General features: G+C 42.0%; 1 protein-coding gene, 1 long non-coding RNA gene and 6 other non-coding genes across 8 annotated transcripts; all 8 read right to left on the bottom strand.

Moving 5' to 3' along the window:
* Positions 1-9,113: 9,113 nt before the first annotated feature.
* LOC116011173 (external alternative NAD(P)H-ubiquinone oxidoreductase B4, mitochondrial-like) lies at positions 9,114-12,042 on the bottom strand. Its single transcript, XM_031250701.1, has 10 exons — positions 11,949-12,042; positions 11,684-11,789; positions 11,244-11,514; positions 10,889-11,098; positions 10,564-10,814; positions 10,256-10,475; positions 10,067-10,171; positions 9,723-9,980; positions 9,290-9,531; positions 9,114-9,201 (listed from the first exon to the last, which is right to left on the bottom strand). The coding sequence occupies exons 2-10, from the start codon at positions 11,773-11,775 to the stop codon at positions 9,114-9,116; spliced, it is 1,737 nt and encodes a 578-aa protein (XP_031106561.1). The 5' UTR covers positions 11,776-11,789; positions 11,949-12,042.
* A 774-nt stretch (positions 12,043-12,816) lies between these two features.
* LOC116004465 lies at positions 12,817-14,359 on the bottom strand. Its single transcript, XR_004094804.1, has 2 exons — positions 13,955-14,359; positions 12,817-13,017 (listed from the first exon to the last, which is right to left on the bottom strand). It is a non-coding gene; the product is annotated as an uncharacterized LOC116004465 (long non-coding RNA).
* On the bottom strand, positions 13,109-13,216 carry LOC116011513. Its single transcript, XR_004097063.1, has one exon. It is a non-coding gene; the product is annotated as a small nucleolar RNA snoR97 (small nucleolar RNA).
* Positions 13,296-13,412, bottom strand: LOC116011499. Its single transcript, XR_004097050.1, has one exon. It is a non-coding gene; the product is annotated as a small nucleolar RNA Z278 (small nucleolar RNA).
* LOC116011512 lies at positions 13,446-13,552 on the bottom strand. The gene has a single exon (XR_004097062.1). It is a non-coding gene; the product is annotated as a small nucleolar RNA snoR97 (small nucleolar RNA).
* Positions 13,629-13,722, bottom strand: LOC116011498. The gene has a single exon (XR_004097049.1). It is a non-coding gene; the product is annotated as a small nucleolar RNA Z223 (small nucleolar RNA).
* On the bottom strand, positions 13,775-13,863 carry LOC116011514. Its single transcript, XR_004097064.1, has one exon. It is a non-coding gene; the product is annotated as a small nucleolar RNA U36a (small nucleolar RNA).
* LOC116011524 lies at positions 14,109-14,259 on the bottom strand. Its single transcript, XR_004097074.1, has one exon. It is a non-coding gene; the product is annotated as a small nucleolar RNA snoR134 (small nucleolar RNA).
* Positions 14,360-14,502: the final 143 nt, after the last annotated feature.

Below are 14,502 nucleotides of genomic sequence, written 5' to 3' on the forward strand. Positions count from 1 at the left end.
GAATAGCTCTTTTCGCAAGCGCATCAGCTAACCGATTCTGCTCCCGGTAGACATGATGAACCTCTATCGTATGAAATTGAGTCAATAAGGCACGACATCGGCCAATAAGATTATTAATCCCACGACTACACCGGCTCGCTGACTTTAGTAGATCAATCGTAGTTTGAGAATCGCACTCCAAAACCACCCGAGAATACCCCAATCTAATAGCCAAGCAAAGAGCATGATACACCTCCCAAGTTTCGGCTTCGTCAATTGAGTAAAACCCAAGCTTGGAGATAAAACCGCCGATCCATTGACCATGGTGATCACGAATAACTCCACCGCACACAGCAACTCCGCCCATGCTTTGAGTGTTAGGCTCCTTCGTCGCACTCCCATCCACGTTGATTTTAGCCCAGCCGGACTGCGGTTTCTTCCAAGCCACGAGAATCTCCTCCCATCTGCTAGTAGATCCCCCAACTGCTGCGTGGTTTGTGAACGCCGTCCGCACCTCGACTTCCTGCCTCGCAATCCACTTGAGTTTCTGATCCATAGGAAGTGAAATCCCATTGAAAATTTTGTCGTTGCGCCACTTCCAAAGCCACCACAAGCGAATAGCAAATCTCTCCGGCCAGCTTTCGTCAAAACCCAAACTGGGGTCAGCACGCAGATTTGTCGCAAGCCAGTCCTCCCATCCCAGTCCGCCGATAGCTGACAACAAAGATGGATTTAAGACGGCCTTCCAAACTTCCTTCGCATCGTCGCAGTAGCGGAAAATGTGAGCGCAATCCTCCTGGTGTCCTGCACAAGACAAACACCATATATTAGAGGTGAGATGTCGCCTGACTCGCTCGGCATTTGTCATGATTTTTCCATGAAACACAAGCCAAACGAAAAAACAAATACGGTTAGGGACTTTAAGCTTCCAAATAGCAGTCCATTCCCTCCGCCCGTCACGATGTGGCATATTCTCCAGCTGTTCATATGCCGAGCTGATAGAAAATTCGCCGCTTTTGTCGAATGCCCAGCCAATCTCATCGTCGGTCTCGGCCTCCCCCGAGATCACAAAACTAGATAGTTTCAACTTCACTTCCTCCGGCAGAAGATCGTCAAGAGTTTCCCATTTCCACCCACGACCTTCCTCCCACATATCACAAACATTCGCATACATAATAGGGAGGCTTACAGGCTTCTTAATGTATGGGACATATTTCTCATTTTGAGGGGATTGTGAGTAGTGAATTTGTTCGGAGTAAGAGTTATGAGGGTAGACATTTTGTGAATAGAGATTTTGTGGTGGAGCATGATGACATCCTTCTTGGGATATGTATTCCTCATAGTCTCCTTCATGTTATCCTTCTTGGGATATGTATTCCTCATAGTCTCCTTCATGTTGATTTTCTTGGGATATGTATTCCTCATAGTCTCCTTCATGTTGATTTTGATGGGATATGTATTCCTCATAGTCTCCTTCATGTTGATTTTGATAGTGGTCTTGAGGTTCATCATAATGGCTTTGGTTTCTTTTCGGACGGTAATAATAATCATATGCCATCCGTTGATCATCATAGCGAGCCCAAGGTGGTGGTGGACTTCTTGGTTGATATTGTGCTCTAAAGTCCTCATTATCTTCATAACCATAGGGGTTAGAAACTTGAGCATTATAGCCTCCCCTTGGTTGCCTATATCCTCCTTGATCTTCATAGTAATCCTCTTGTTGATATCTTGCTTGAGAATACATCATAGAGGATCAACCTATCAACACAAAGACAATAGAGTGTTTTGCAACTAGAAGTAGTTGCAAGTGAGAGTAGTAGCAATTGAAATGACAAAAAGATTAAAATGTAAACAAAGTAAATTGCAAAAATAGAAAGTAAAAGGGGGGGGGGGGGTTAGACTCTCTAACTTGAACACTTGCTCATGTTAATCCAATGGCACTTACTACTCAAAAACCGATGTCATCCCCGACAACGGCGCCATTTGATGAGTGTAGTTTTCGTGGTGGATGGAAAGAAAGAGGTGGTAAAACGGGAAGAAGTTCCCGAGTATCGTTCTCAAAGGACGGCAAGGAGGGAATTCAAGCGGTAAGGGGATTAAGCACAAGAGTGTTTAGTGTTTGAAAGCTAACCCAAACATAGTAAGAAAATGCACATGAAACATCATGAAAATAAGGAACAAAACGTTGGAAACAATCAAATGGAAAGGAGGATTTGGATCTTGCAACTCATATAGGTATCCTTGATTTCCTAAGATACTAGGCTAGCAACACTTAGATAACGAAAATGAGATAAGGTCACCAACACCACTGCCACTCTCGTGGTCAATGGACTCACTCCTTAGACCGTAATGTCATCCTTGTGATCACTAGGCTAGGAGAGGCATTTTGTCAAACACGTTATGTGCCTCTTATCTTCCACTTCTCCCTTTTCTCAAAGGTGAGAGGGAAATGTGCTGGCTAGGCTAAGGAGTAACTCTACTCTCGTAGATGAGACTCCTTCTCCAAACACCTCTCATATAGGTTGATCACCCCTACACAAGAGTCAAAGTGGATCACCACTCACACAATCAAACTCATAATCAAGCAATTGCAAAACCTAATTGATCAATTCAAAGCTCAAGAACATCCATACAACATTGCTCAATCCAAATCCAAAGATCTATCTAATCATACTTGGAATTGAAATAGCAAAAGGTAAAAGTAATGACAAGAAATTAAAAGGAAGACTTAGCTAGGAATTGAACTTTGAATTTGAACTTGAACTTGAAATTGAAATTTAATCTTGAACTTGAATGTAGATCACAATCATGCACTAATGGAATTCTTCTCTAATTCTAATCTAAACCTAAGAATTGCAATGTGGAGTGAATTGGGAGAGATCTCTCTAGGCTAATCCTAGAGAGAGAAATATTCTAAAGTGGTCTAAAACTGAAGTGTGATCGATCCCCTGCAAAATAGCTCCATTCCCCTTTTAAATCTCGCCCAACTGCTGAAATTTCCGTATTGGACGCACGGCTGGACGCGCGTCCACTGCGCGTCCAGCGTGCCTTTTGCTGCACAGACTCCAAACTTCAGAGGGCTAAAAGTTGGACGCGGGCGTCCACCCCGCGTCCGCTGCGCGTCCACAGCAGACCTCTGTTCTGCTGTCAAACTTTTGCAAGTGATATTTCGGACGCATGGGTGGACGCACGGGTGGACGCGCGTCCACTGCGCGTCCACTGCAGTCCTGGCCTAATTTTGCTCCAACTTTGGTTCGTTCTTCACTTATCTGAAATGTTGTCATTTCCTGCCCTTTTTGCACATCTTTTACCTACAAAATAATTAGCCAAGCGTGGAACGGGGTCTAATGACAATTACAAGTATTCTAAAGCAAATTAGGACTAAAACATTCATAAGGGCCGTGAATTATGCACTTAATGATCCACAAATAACCTTATAAAAGTGGTATCTTTTGCACTTATCAACCTTCCTCCCACATATCACAAACATTCGCATACAGAATAGGGAGGCTTACAGGCTTCTTAATGTATTTGTAAAGAGGGTCTCCTAGAAGCCACTTGTCCATCCAGAACTTGGTCTGAGCTCCACTCCGAACCAAACTTACCGTGCCCGCCTCCACCAAATGATTTGCGGCCAAAATACCCTTCCAAGCATGCGAACAGCTTGAATACCTAACATTTTGTGATCGGATAATCCCTCCCTCCGTATATTTCAACTTAAGCAGCTTTGCCCAAAGACTATTACTCTCCTGTTGTAATCTCCAACCGAGTTTGGCCATAAAAGCCAAATTTGTTTGCTGTAGCCTTCGAATCCCTAGCCCCCCTTCTTCCTTCGGTCGAGTAATGGTATCCCATCGCACCAGATGCAACTTTGTAGTGCTATTATCCGAACCTGCTCCTCCCCAAACGAACCGTCGAATCTTCTTTTCAAGCTCCATACACACCCCCTTTGGCAACAGAGCAGTCTGCATAGCATATATGGGAACAGCATTGAGAACCGATTTAGCTAGCGTAACCCGCCCTGCTACTGAGAGCACCCTTGTTTTTCGTCCGTCCAAACGACCAGTAACTCTGTCTAATAGAGCCTTGAAATTCTGTTGTATCACCCTTCCGTGCGTAGATTGAACACCCAAATACCTACCCAAGTCCTGTGTGCGTTCAAACCCTAGGCTAGTAGCAATGGACGTCGCAACATTAGAATCAAGATTTTTTGAGAAAAATACTTGGGATTTCAGTTGACTAATTCTTTGCCCAGAAGCATCACAAAAATGTTTCAGTGTGTTACGGATGACGTCCACTTGCTCTATGGTTGCCTCTGAAAATAAAACCAGATCGTCTGCAAAACAGAGGTGCGATAGAGGAAGACAGTCTGGCGTCAGGCGGATTCCTTTCCATTCCCCGGACTCCACTTTATGCGAGATAGATTGGCTCAGCTTTTCCATACAAAGAACAAAAAGAGCCGGAGACATCGAGTCCCCTTGACGAATTCCTCGACGTGGTGAAAACGAAGTCAGCCTCTCCCCACCCCAAGAGATAGACATACGGGGAGAACGGATACAGCACATCATAAGATCAATCCAATTTTGATTAAAACCGACTTCCAACAGTGTGGTATTGATAAAGTCCCAGGCTAAACGATCGTAAGCTTTCTCGAAATCCAGTTTGATTGCCATAAAACCTTTCTGCCCTCTTTTCATATGCATCGTATGCATAACTTCTTGATATATGATGATATTATCCGAAATTTCCCGCCCAGGAACAAAAGAGCTTTGGTAAGGCCCTACGATAAACGGGAGGATGTTCTTCAAGCGAGTAGAGATGGTCTTCGTGATTACTTTGTAACTAACATTACAAAGACTAATAGGTCTGAATTCCTTAACCGTTTCTGGAGATTGAACTTTAGGAATAAGGACCAAAAGGGTATCGTTGAGCCCTGCAGGTAGAGTGCCAGAGACCCAGGCATTTTGAACAAGGTTAAAAAGACTATCGCCAACAATATGCCACATTTTCTGGTAGAAAACCGCATGAAGGCCATCAGGGCCGGGAGCTTTGAATGGAGCCATGTCCATCAAAGCCATGCGAACTTCGTCCTTCGATATAGCCCTATTAAACTCGCCCCACTGATCATTGGAAAGTCGAGGGAAGTTACAGCCACCCAAATAAGAAAGGCACGGTTTCGACTCCCTCGCGAACAGGGTCACGAAATAATCACGGACATGTTGTTTAAGTAAGATATCATCCGAAATCCAATTCCCCGAATCATCGCGAAGACTGGTGACAGAATTGCGAGCCTTTCGATTATTCGTAGATGCGTGGTAATAAGCCGTATTTCTGTCACCCGAAGTAATCCACTCCTCCCTTGAACGTTGAAACCATAATAATTCTTCCTGATACAAAATGTCTTGATACTCATCCAACAGCTTTCTTTCCAGTTTGACTAGGCCTCCATGATAGGCCGTAGCTAAACGGCTCTGTACTCCCCCAAGACGCGCAAGGATCGTTTTTTTCTTCCGATGAATATTACCAAAAGTGCATGTATTCCATTGAGCCAAAGCTGCCGACACTGTAGGAATATTGTCAATGAACTGATTATTGTTGCGCCACACAGATTGCACAACCTTAGAGACATCTTCATGAGTTAGCCAGGCCGCTTGAAACCTGAAAGGCGGCACCATTCTGTTACTCCCTCGGGGTCGGACCCTAAGAAGAAGCGGAGTATGGTCAGACGCGGTACGAGGAAGATGGGTTACGGTAGCGTTTGGAAAAGAATTCCGCCATTCCGTATTACACAGCGCCCGATCTAACCGAGCCCCCTTTGCATCACCAGTCGATTGTCCTCGTAACCAAGTAAATTTTGGTCCGCTAAACCCCATATCAATAAGGCCTTCGCGATGAATCCAGTCTCCAAAGTCTGAGCATCGCTGCGACGAAAAGGCACTATAGTTTGTAGTTTCCGTCTGGTCAATCACCGAATTGAAGTCCCCAGCCGCTAGCCAAGGACCTGTAATGCCATGATTGGTTGTGGTGAGCTCAGCCCAAAGCCGCCGACGGAGATGATGCGTAGGGCTACCATAAACGACCGCAAAATGCCACAAAGGGTGATTCGGTTCTCGAACCTGCAAAAGAATGAATTGCAGGTGAGTAGAGATGACTGATATGTCATTCGTAGCATTCCACAGAACCCAAATACCCCCGCTAAAGCCCACCGCTTCCACCCGGACCCAGTCCGAGTAACCCAACTTCTTACAAATAGCGGTTGCGTGGGAACCCGAGATTTTGGGTTCAACAAGGCTTAAAATATCAGGCTTATGAACCTGAACCAGGTTTTTAAGGACACGGAGGAAAGCACGGGCCCCCCCTCCTTGGCAGTTCCATATCAAACAATTCATGGGAAACAGAAACAAAAAGGAAAAAAAAAAACGAACGAAACCAGAAAAGACCAAACGCGGAAAGACGAAACAAAAAGACTCAAGACAAATCATGCGGAAGGGCCGGAAACCCCCTCCGCACGATCCAATCCCTGTTGATCCTCAATTTCCATGACAACATCCCCTTCACAGTCGAGAGCTTCTGGAGGATCGCCATGGTGTTCATTAGAAGGGCCAGCAGAATCCGTCAGCGCAGGCTCGTCGCATTCGCTGTTCAGAACTCGAGTCGTGCTGACTACCGCGCCCCCCTGTTCTCCTCGATTAACCGTGTGTTTATCCTCTTCCGCAGCCCGCCTCGATCCTCTATTGGTAGGTCTCTGTGATGAACTCTCCGTAGCCACTGGTACTGCCCGACTCTGGGAAGGTCCGTTCATGATTTGTTTCTCGTTAGCAATCACATTCGCCCGCCTCGCCCGACTACCCGCGGCATTTGCCCCCTGAGCCTGTTGCGGAACCCTTGTCGAAACGTTATTAGACCTCTCTCCATTTTCCAGAACCGGGGCCGCATTGGGAATGGCCATCGGAACCTGTTCTCGGTCATCAGTCCCCTCTAAAGGCGCAAACCGTGAGCCCAAAGCAGAAACCCCCCCATTACCATTTCCAGTTGAAACATTCTGTCTCGTAGAAGGGCCAGCCGGTCGCCGTTCTTTCCGTGTGACAATCATCCAGGGGCCGTAAGGCTTGGCACGCGAAAAAGTTCCAACTCCATGCGAATTTTCCCCTTGGTGACTCACTGATCGATGAGCTGCAGTAGTATTCGCCTGTCCTTCCTCTTGTTCGACTATAGCTTCCGCCTGGAAGGACGGACACGAGTATTGGCGGTGGCCGTACATCCCGAACGAAAAGCATATTAGATGGATACCTTCATACGCCACTTGCCATACTTTACCTTCTAAAGTAAACATCGAGATGAGAGGTTTAGTTATATCAATTTCCAAACACACTCGAGCAAACTTCCCCCTCGACACCAGGCTGGTCGTATGATCCACACGAATGGTCCTACCCAGTTTATTACCAATCTTTAGCAGACATAAATAGTTATAGAATTCCACTGGCAGTTTGGGAAAACGAACCCATACTAGGACCTTTTCAGTTGTGTCAGATGTCGAATCGAAATTCGGAACCCAATCTTTCACGATCAAATAATGATCTAAGATCATCCAGGGGCCTTCGAACTTAGCGAATTCTAAATCCTCCCGCGATCCAAAACGAACGATGTAGTAGTCGTTCTCCAAAGCAATTAACTCCATCCTTCCCTTAGGCTTCCACATGGAGATCAAACGACGATGTAGATAAGCATATCCAACCCGCCGCCCCATGACCTTGATGATCAAAGTTTGTCGCCACGGTTCCCGAATCCAATCCCTTTCCTGCTGAGTTAAGCGTATGGTAGGACATGTGGGATCATCCTCCTCGTGATCCGATTCCGCCTCACTTTCCACCACATCTGGCGTAGGTAAGTCATCAACCAAAAAAGGCGTGGCATCTGAACCTTGCCCGACCACTGAATCCAAATATGATCTAGGTCTCACACCCGCAGAGACTGCCGATGGGAGATCCTTGTCAGCCCCGACAGCAGCAACCTGTTCACCTTCATTCTGCGAGGCTGTGTTCGTCTCGATCTGCATTGCAGATTCAGAATCGGTTTTCTCCTGCGACTCAGCCAAAGGAGTCTCCGCTACCATTTCCTCACCAGCCTCCACCTCCGCACCCACTTGTGCACCCACCTCCGCCAACGGAGGTGAATCAACATCCACCGTCGACATACCCCCGCCCGTAGACCGATCGCCGACCTTCGATTTCTTCGTGCTGCGAGCCAGCAGATCGTCGTCGTCAGAGGACCGTTGGGGAGAAGACGTTTCAGAGCTCATACGTTTTTCCATTTGCATCTCTTTGGCGACAAAGAAATTGTTTTGCCTTTAAAAAAAAAAAAACTTAAATGAAAAAAAAAATAATTGCTTCATTTCTTCTACTTCGTTCTCTTTCTTCCAAATTGTTTCCATTCTTAATAATTGATTATCAATTTGGTTATATTTAATATTCCAAAATTTTAAAATCAACTGAGTCTAATCTTAAAGAATTTAATCAATTTTAAAAATCAAATAAGTAAACTTTGATTAAATTAATGACAAAATTGAAAATGATATTATAATTACCGCAAAAAAAAATAAAATAATTCATAATCTAATTGTCTCGATCTCAATAGTAAATGATAAGATTACACTAGTATCATTTTCAAATTGTCTCAATTTATTCATGACATCATCCATATTGTTATGATTATTAATACATTAATTAAAGTTGCATTTCATTACAGAATTGGGCAATTCCACAATTCCACAATTCAACAATAATAGGGACTTAATTTTTTTTTTCATGACAAAGAAATTCGTAATCACTATCTGAGGATGCGATCTTCTGGTTATGTACTTTTTTGGGCAAGAGTCATAGAATTTTCGATCATCATATTTGATGATATAATTGGTTAAAGGGTATAGGCAATAGAGACATTCTTGGTTTAACACTGATCAACTATTGGTTTAAAAGGATGTATAATAAGCAGAATCTGCAGATATGTGGATTTAGAGAGAAGAGTGAAAACAAAATTTCCGACGAGTATTACATAAACGTCGTGTAAGATGAATGATTATTTTGTGCTTGAGATAAATTAAAAATCTGCAACCACGAACAGTGGTGAGTAGTGCTTCAGATTCGGCTGGAGTCTCTACCAAAAGTGAAGCGCCGAACCCAATCGGTCACAACCGAAATCCTTGTGCGCCAGCTTACCAATTTGCTGAAAACCATTTCAAATTCGCATAATTAAGCACATAATCACCAAACCACTGCGTTAAAGAATCAGAAGAATACACATTATTAATTACCTTGCATACACTGAATACCAAAGCCACTGGGTGCTCTGTCCTATGGAAACCCAGTCTCCGGGGAGCTGAGCCGCCGTCTGTTCTCCGCCCAGTGGTGCGAACTGCCCGAAATGTTTGTACCTAAAAGGACGGAATCTATGCTGTCCTGTCCCCCGGAACCTTATTGGACCTTCTGGGCTCTGTTCGCATATTTCCATGCGGTTGAAACAGTCTGCCAGGTAAGCACCCTGTTGAGCAGCAACCTGAAACACCAAACAACAACAAAAATTGGTCAGTTAACTTAGTAACAATAATGTTACAATTTCAAATTCCAATGAGAGCTATTTATTAGTCTTCTTAGTTTAAGCCAGTAAGGATTTATTTTCTTGTAGTTCTTTGCTATCTAAGGTCAAAAAGCGAGATTGAATATAAATGTATGGTGTTGAATATTGACCTGTGCTGTAGCAGGAAGAGTTTTCATTTGCAGGTCGACCTCAGAGAGCAGCGTCTTAAACTTGTCGATGTTGATTTCAGTGCCATCTTCTTCACTCCCGAGCAGGTCAGCAAAACCTTTCATCTTGTTCTTCTTCAGATAAATCTCTATTTGAGGATACCTTTCACTTATGTCATTAATCACTTCCTTGAAATCTCCCATTTTCAGGGTACCAGACTTGTTCTTGTCTGCCTTGCTAAAGATGGCCGCAATGTCTTCCTGCAACAAAACTTCAAACTTAAAAACACTTCCCTGTATACTCTCCCATTGCTTCGTTTCTATTCTCTTCCAATAAAAATACATACCATGACTGTACGTTGGTTTATAGTGGCACAGTCACCTAAGGCATATATGTCTGTGCATCCTTCCACTCGAAGCCATTCGTCTGTTGCCAAGACTCGCCTATTTGTCTGCACTCCAAAACAAATGGGTTTATAATGTCATGGATTAGACTAGTTAATTGGTTGAATTCAACAAAACGAGAAGAAGGGTACCTGGCCAATTTGCTTCATGAAATCTGTGACAACAGGGCGAGTTCCAATACCAGTGGACCAGACAACCATCCCATAAGGTATTGAGGCTGTTTTGCCAGTGCTGAACTCCTTGGTTGTAATCTCACGATCAGAAACCTTAACAACCATCGACCCAGTTTTCAGATTAATGCCATCTCTTCGGAACTTCTCTTCAGCAAAAGCTGTAATTCTTTTGTCAAACCTGAAGGAGGAGCAAACAACAAGTTACTGAAATAACTGAGAGGCTGCTTGGGCAACTCGCAATTTAAACTGAAAGCGAAATTGCTTACATGTTAAGAATATGACCCCCGGCCTCGAGGAGTGTGATCTTGACATACTCTTTGAGATGTGGGTACAGCTTGAACAAATCCTCTGTCACCAAATCATGAAGCTCTGCAGCGAACTCCACTCCAGCAGGGCCACCTCCCACAACAACAAAGTTCAAAAGCCTCTTCTTCTCCTCCTCAGGGACACTGGGAAGGTTTGCTCTTTCAAAGCAATCTATCACATTCCTCCTGATCTTCTTGGCATCTTCTATTTCCTGAATCCAAGCAAACATGGTATGCACGGTGAACAGATTTCAAAAGACAACCTTAAAAAACATGGCGGAAATACCTTCAAGAAGTGCGCATGCTCCACAACACCTGGGGTGTTGAACGTGTTGGAACGAGCACCCATGGCGATCACTAAGTAGTCATAATCGACTGAAAACTCTTCCGCAGATCGACCCATACTGGACTCCTGTGATGAACGGCAAAACACTTTCTTCTTCTCTGTGTCAATCTTGTAACATTCGGCTTCCTTGAACTGGACGTCGAATTTTTTCTATTGTACACAGAATCAAGAACGCCTAGTTAGAACAACAACTAACAAATCATATATAATATATAAACATAAATGTGCAATCCAACTATTACTATCAGTTTAAGCTTTTAGTTGAGATGGAACACATGATTCAATTAGAACTTACGCCTCTGACAATTTTGCGTATCGGCTCAACAACGCTGCGCGCCTCAACCGTGCCCACGGTGACACTGGGCAACAGCGGAGTGAAAACGAAGAAGTTCCGAGGAGACACGATCTGAACATCGTAGGATGGATCCTTCAACGTTTTCAGAAAGCTCATGCCTGCCCAACCTGTTCCTAAGACTACAACTTTCTTCCTCTTCACCTCACCCGCATCCGCATATGCAGTGGTGCCCAGTAGATTCGTCTGTGTGGATGCCGCTAGACCTCCACCGCTACAGTCACATAATTCAACCAAAAAAAACACGGATTTAACAATTAGAGAGCATACAGAAATCAGATTTGCAGGTCATGTTTCATATGCATAGTAACTGTTCGATCATTTGTTTCGTTTAAGGAAATGATGAATTTGAACAAAATAGCCATTGGGGATTGAGCAAACACCTGATGGTGACAATGACGAGTGCTTTGGGGAGAAAGGGGTAGCGGCGGAAAGCCTCAGAGGCTCTCTGGAAAAAACGGCTGCCGGCGTTCATGGCGACTTAATCCTCTGTAAATGTGTATTCAATTCAATAGTTAGTTATAAGGAATATATAAAGAGATGAAAGGATCTTTAAAAATGGAAAGTTTCAGGCAGAAGTGATGCAACAGTTTATTTGTTATGTTTTTTAGTTAATTCCCTAATATTTTTGTGGAGTAACTAACTAACTGTCAGTGAGGAGTAATTTTCTCAGCAGTTGACTCGTCAAACGAGAAGAGACAGGACACGTGTCGTTAGTGGGGTGGTTCGAATTTGCGTTATTGTGGGAAGACTAGCTTTGCAAGGACTGGACACTCCGCTATGTTTGTTCGCCAGACGTGAGATTCGGGCTTCGGAGATACTTAGATAAATTTTAGCTGCAAAATTATTAATTTCCTAATTCCACCAAATATATTTTTTATTGGTAATTTTAGAAACCACATAAATATCATAAATTGTATCAGTCTAATTTATTATTAGTTTTTTTAATGTCTGTAAAATTTCATAAAAAATGCCTTGTCCAAGAACAGTTTTTCTATAATGATTCTTGAAATTTGTAATTTCTATGTTAATTGCATATTCAAAATGAAATTAAGTTATTTTATTAAAAATAAAATAAAATTGGACCGTTCAAGTGTTCGTCTAAATTATATAATAATTGTAAAATTCAGTGTTGATGTTACATTTTACCCCTAAGATATCTATCAATTTCTCCTTTAAAAATGCATTTCTATTTATTATAATAATATTGTGTATATAACAAAAATTTCATCATCTATTTAATTAGAGTAATATTGTTCAAATAATTCTTTGAATAATGTATCATTTCAAATGTAAAAATTTAAATCTTTTTTACACAATAATATCTATTCATGTTTGAGAAAATATGAAAAAAAAATGTTATTCAAACAATTTTTTTTATCTAGCTCCTTTATTTCTATTATTTTCTTTTATTAAAATTATGTGAGTTCCAATTTCTTTTTCATGGCTAATTGTAAAGAAATTAACAGGTATTAGTTGCGAATGTCATATTTAATGATTGCACAAGCAGAGAAGATATAAAACATTCGAACTAATTTCATGATTCATCATTATTCAAAAATATAAGTATTACAAGTGTACTGTGTAATCCATACTACTGTACAAATTTGATTATATGAATGTACATCCCACTTTCAAATTTAGCCTAAGAAGACTTTCCAAGACGCAGAATCCATAGTCTTGTCAACCACCACGAAATCATTGAACGCGCCGAACCCTGAAAGCATGAAAAATGAACACTACAACATCATAGATATGCAAACATTGCTCTAATTAAAAGCAAATCATTATAATCTTCATAATTAACATGATGTTGTGCCGTTATTTAACTCCATTCCAGTAGAAAATTCGAAGGTAGGAGGTGATGGACAGCACTCAATATATGAGTTTATCAGTTGCAATCACCAAAATTAAACCTTTTTGGGTTATTCACATAGTATAAACTCAGTACAAATACAAAAATAATTTCTTGAAAGCATAGACTATAGATTAAATGCCTCAGAAAAATCCAGCATGATCTTCTGGAATGTAGTTTCACCAAGGAGGTTCCCCCTGCAATGCAGGGACTTGGCTCCACTACACCTCATTAATACGGATTAAAGCATCACAGGCAATGAATTACAAATTATACATGCAACCAAAAAGATATGTTGTGCTATCATTTAACTCCAATCTCAGTCAGATTGCCAGAAAGAAGCTGATAAACAACACTGAATCTCTGAGTTTGTCAGACCCTACACCCACTATAAGGCAGAGCAAAGAGTATAGTTTAAACTCAAAATCAAAAAAACAAAGATGAATATCATAAAACTCATGAAGTAAGAAAACAATAGGCTCAGATAAAACAACAGCTCTATCAATCAAGTATTTTCAGAAGCAGAACTGGCGTTTGAAAGCTGAATTTTTATCATCAATGCCACAAATTAACAACTAAAAAGGATACTTCTGCATATTGAAACAAAAAAAAAAAATAAAGGCTCATATTAAGAAATTCAACCATTTATTTGTTCTGCTTCATCGATTGATCTCAGAAGCGCGGATAAATCCATTTTAATCATAGCCAAAACATAAGTTCAAAACTACAAATGCAATTCGAAAACATAGAAACTATAGCAGAAGTACTTAGGAGTAAATCAGTAACATAAAATGAATACCCCACGTAACATCAGCGATGAATCTTTGCCTCCATGACTAGCCACTGCTTTCATTGACGATTAGAAAGGAAGCTAAAGGTGAGGAGAGGCAAACAATGGATCAATTGAAAAATCGATAAAATTCAAATCAAAGATACATATTTCAAGAAAAAGCAAGTGTAACCGTTGAATTGACACAAATCAGCCATGGAAAAGAGGTACAAAGGGCTAAGCTGCAACACTAGCGGCGAGATTAATTTAGCACGAGCAGTGGGGCTTCTTCTTCTTCAAATTGATCTCAGACGAGCCCGGGAGGCTACGTGCGGAACTAGATAAGTACAAAAACACAAACACACATTGAGAGATAAACACAGAAATTTGGATGTGGCAGTAAGGAGAGGGTTTTGGTTTATATAGAAAAAGGAAGGAGCTTCTAAAACCCTAATTTGCGTTTTCGGGTTACCGAAGGAGATGGCTGAGTCAAGCCAATCGTTATCCCTTTCCGGCCCATAGGCTAATAACTCGAGGCCCATCTTTTTTTTTTTTTTGAAAACCAAGGCCCATCTTTT

This window comes from Ipomoea triloba, chromosome 2, assembly GCF_003576645.1.
Source record: "Ipomoea triloba cultivar NCNSP0323 chromosome 2, ASM357664v1".
NCBI classification, from domain to species: Eukaryota; Viridiplantae; Streptophyta; class Magnoliopsida; order Solanales; family Convolvulaceae; genus Ipomoea; species Ipomoea triloba.

Bases quoted from the DNA above. Each gene is read 5' to 3' on its own strand.
- LOC116011173 (XM_031250701.1), bottom strand. From the start codon at position 11,775: ATGAACGCCGGCAGCCGTTTTTTCCAGAGAGCCTCTGAGGCTTTCCGC. The intron at 11,515-11,683 runs GTGTTTGCTCAA...ATGTGACTGTAG, and splicing joins CTCGTCATTGTCACCATCAG to CGGTGGAGGTCTAGCGGCAT. The intron at 11,099-11,243 runs GTAAGTTCTAAT...TGTGTACAATAG, and splicing joins TACGCAAAATTGTCAGAGGC to AAAAAATTCGACGTCCAGTT.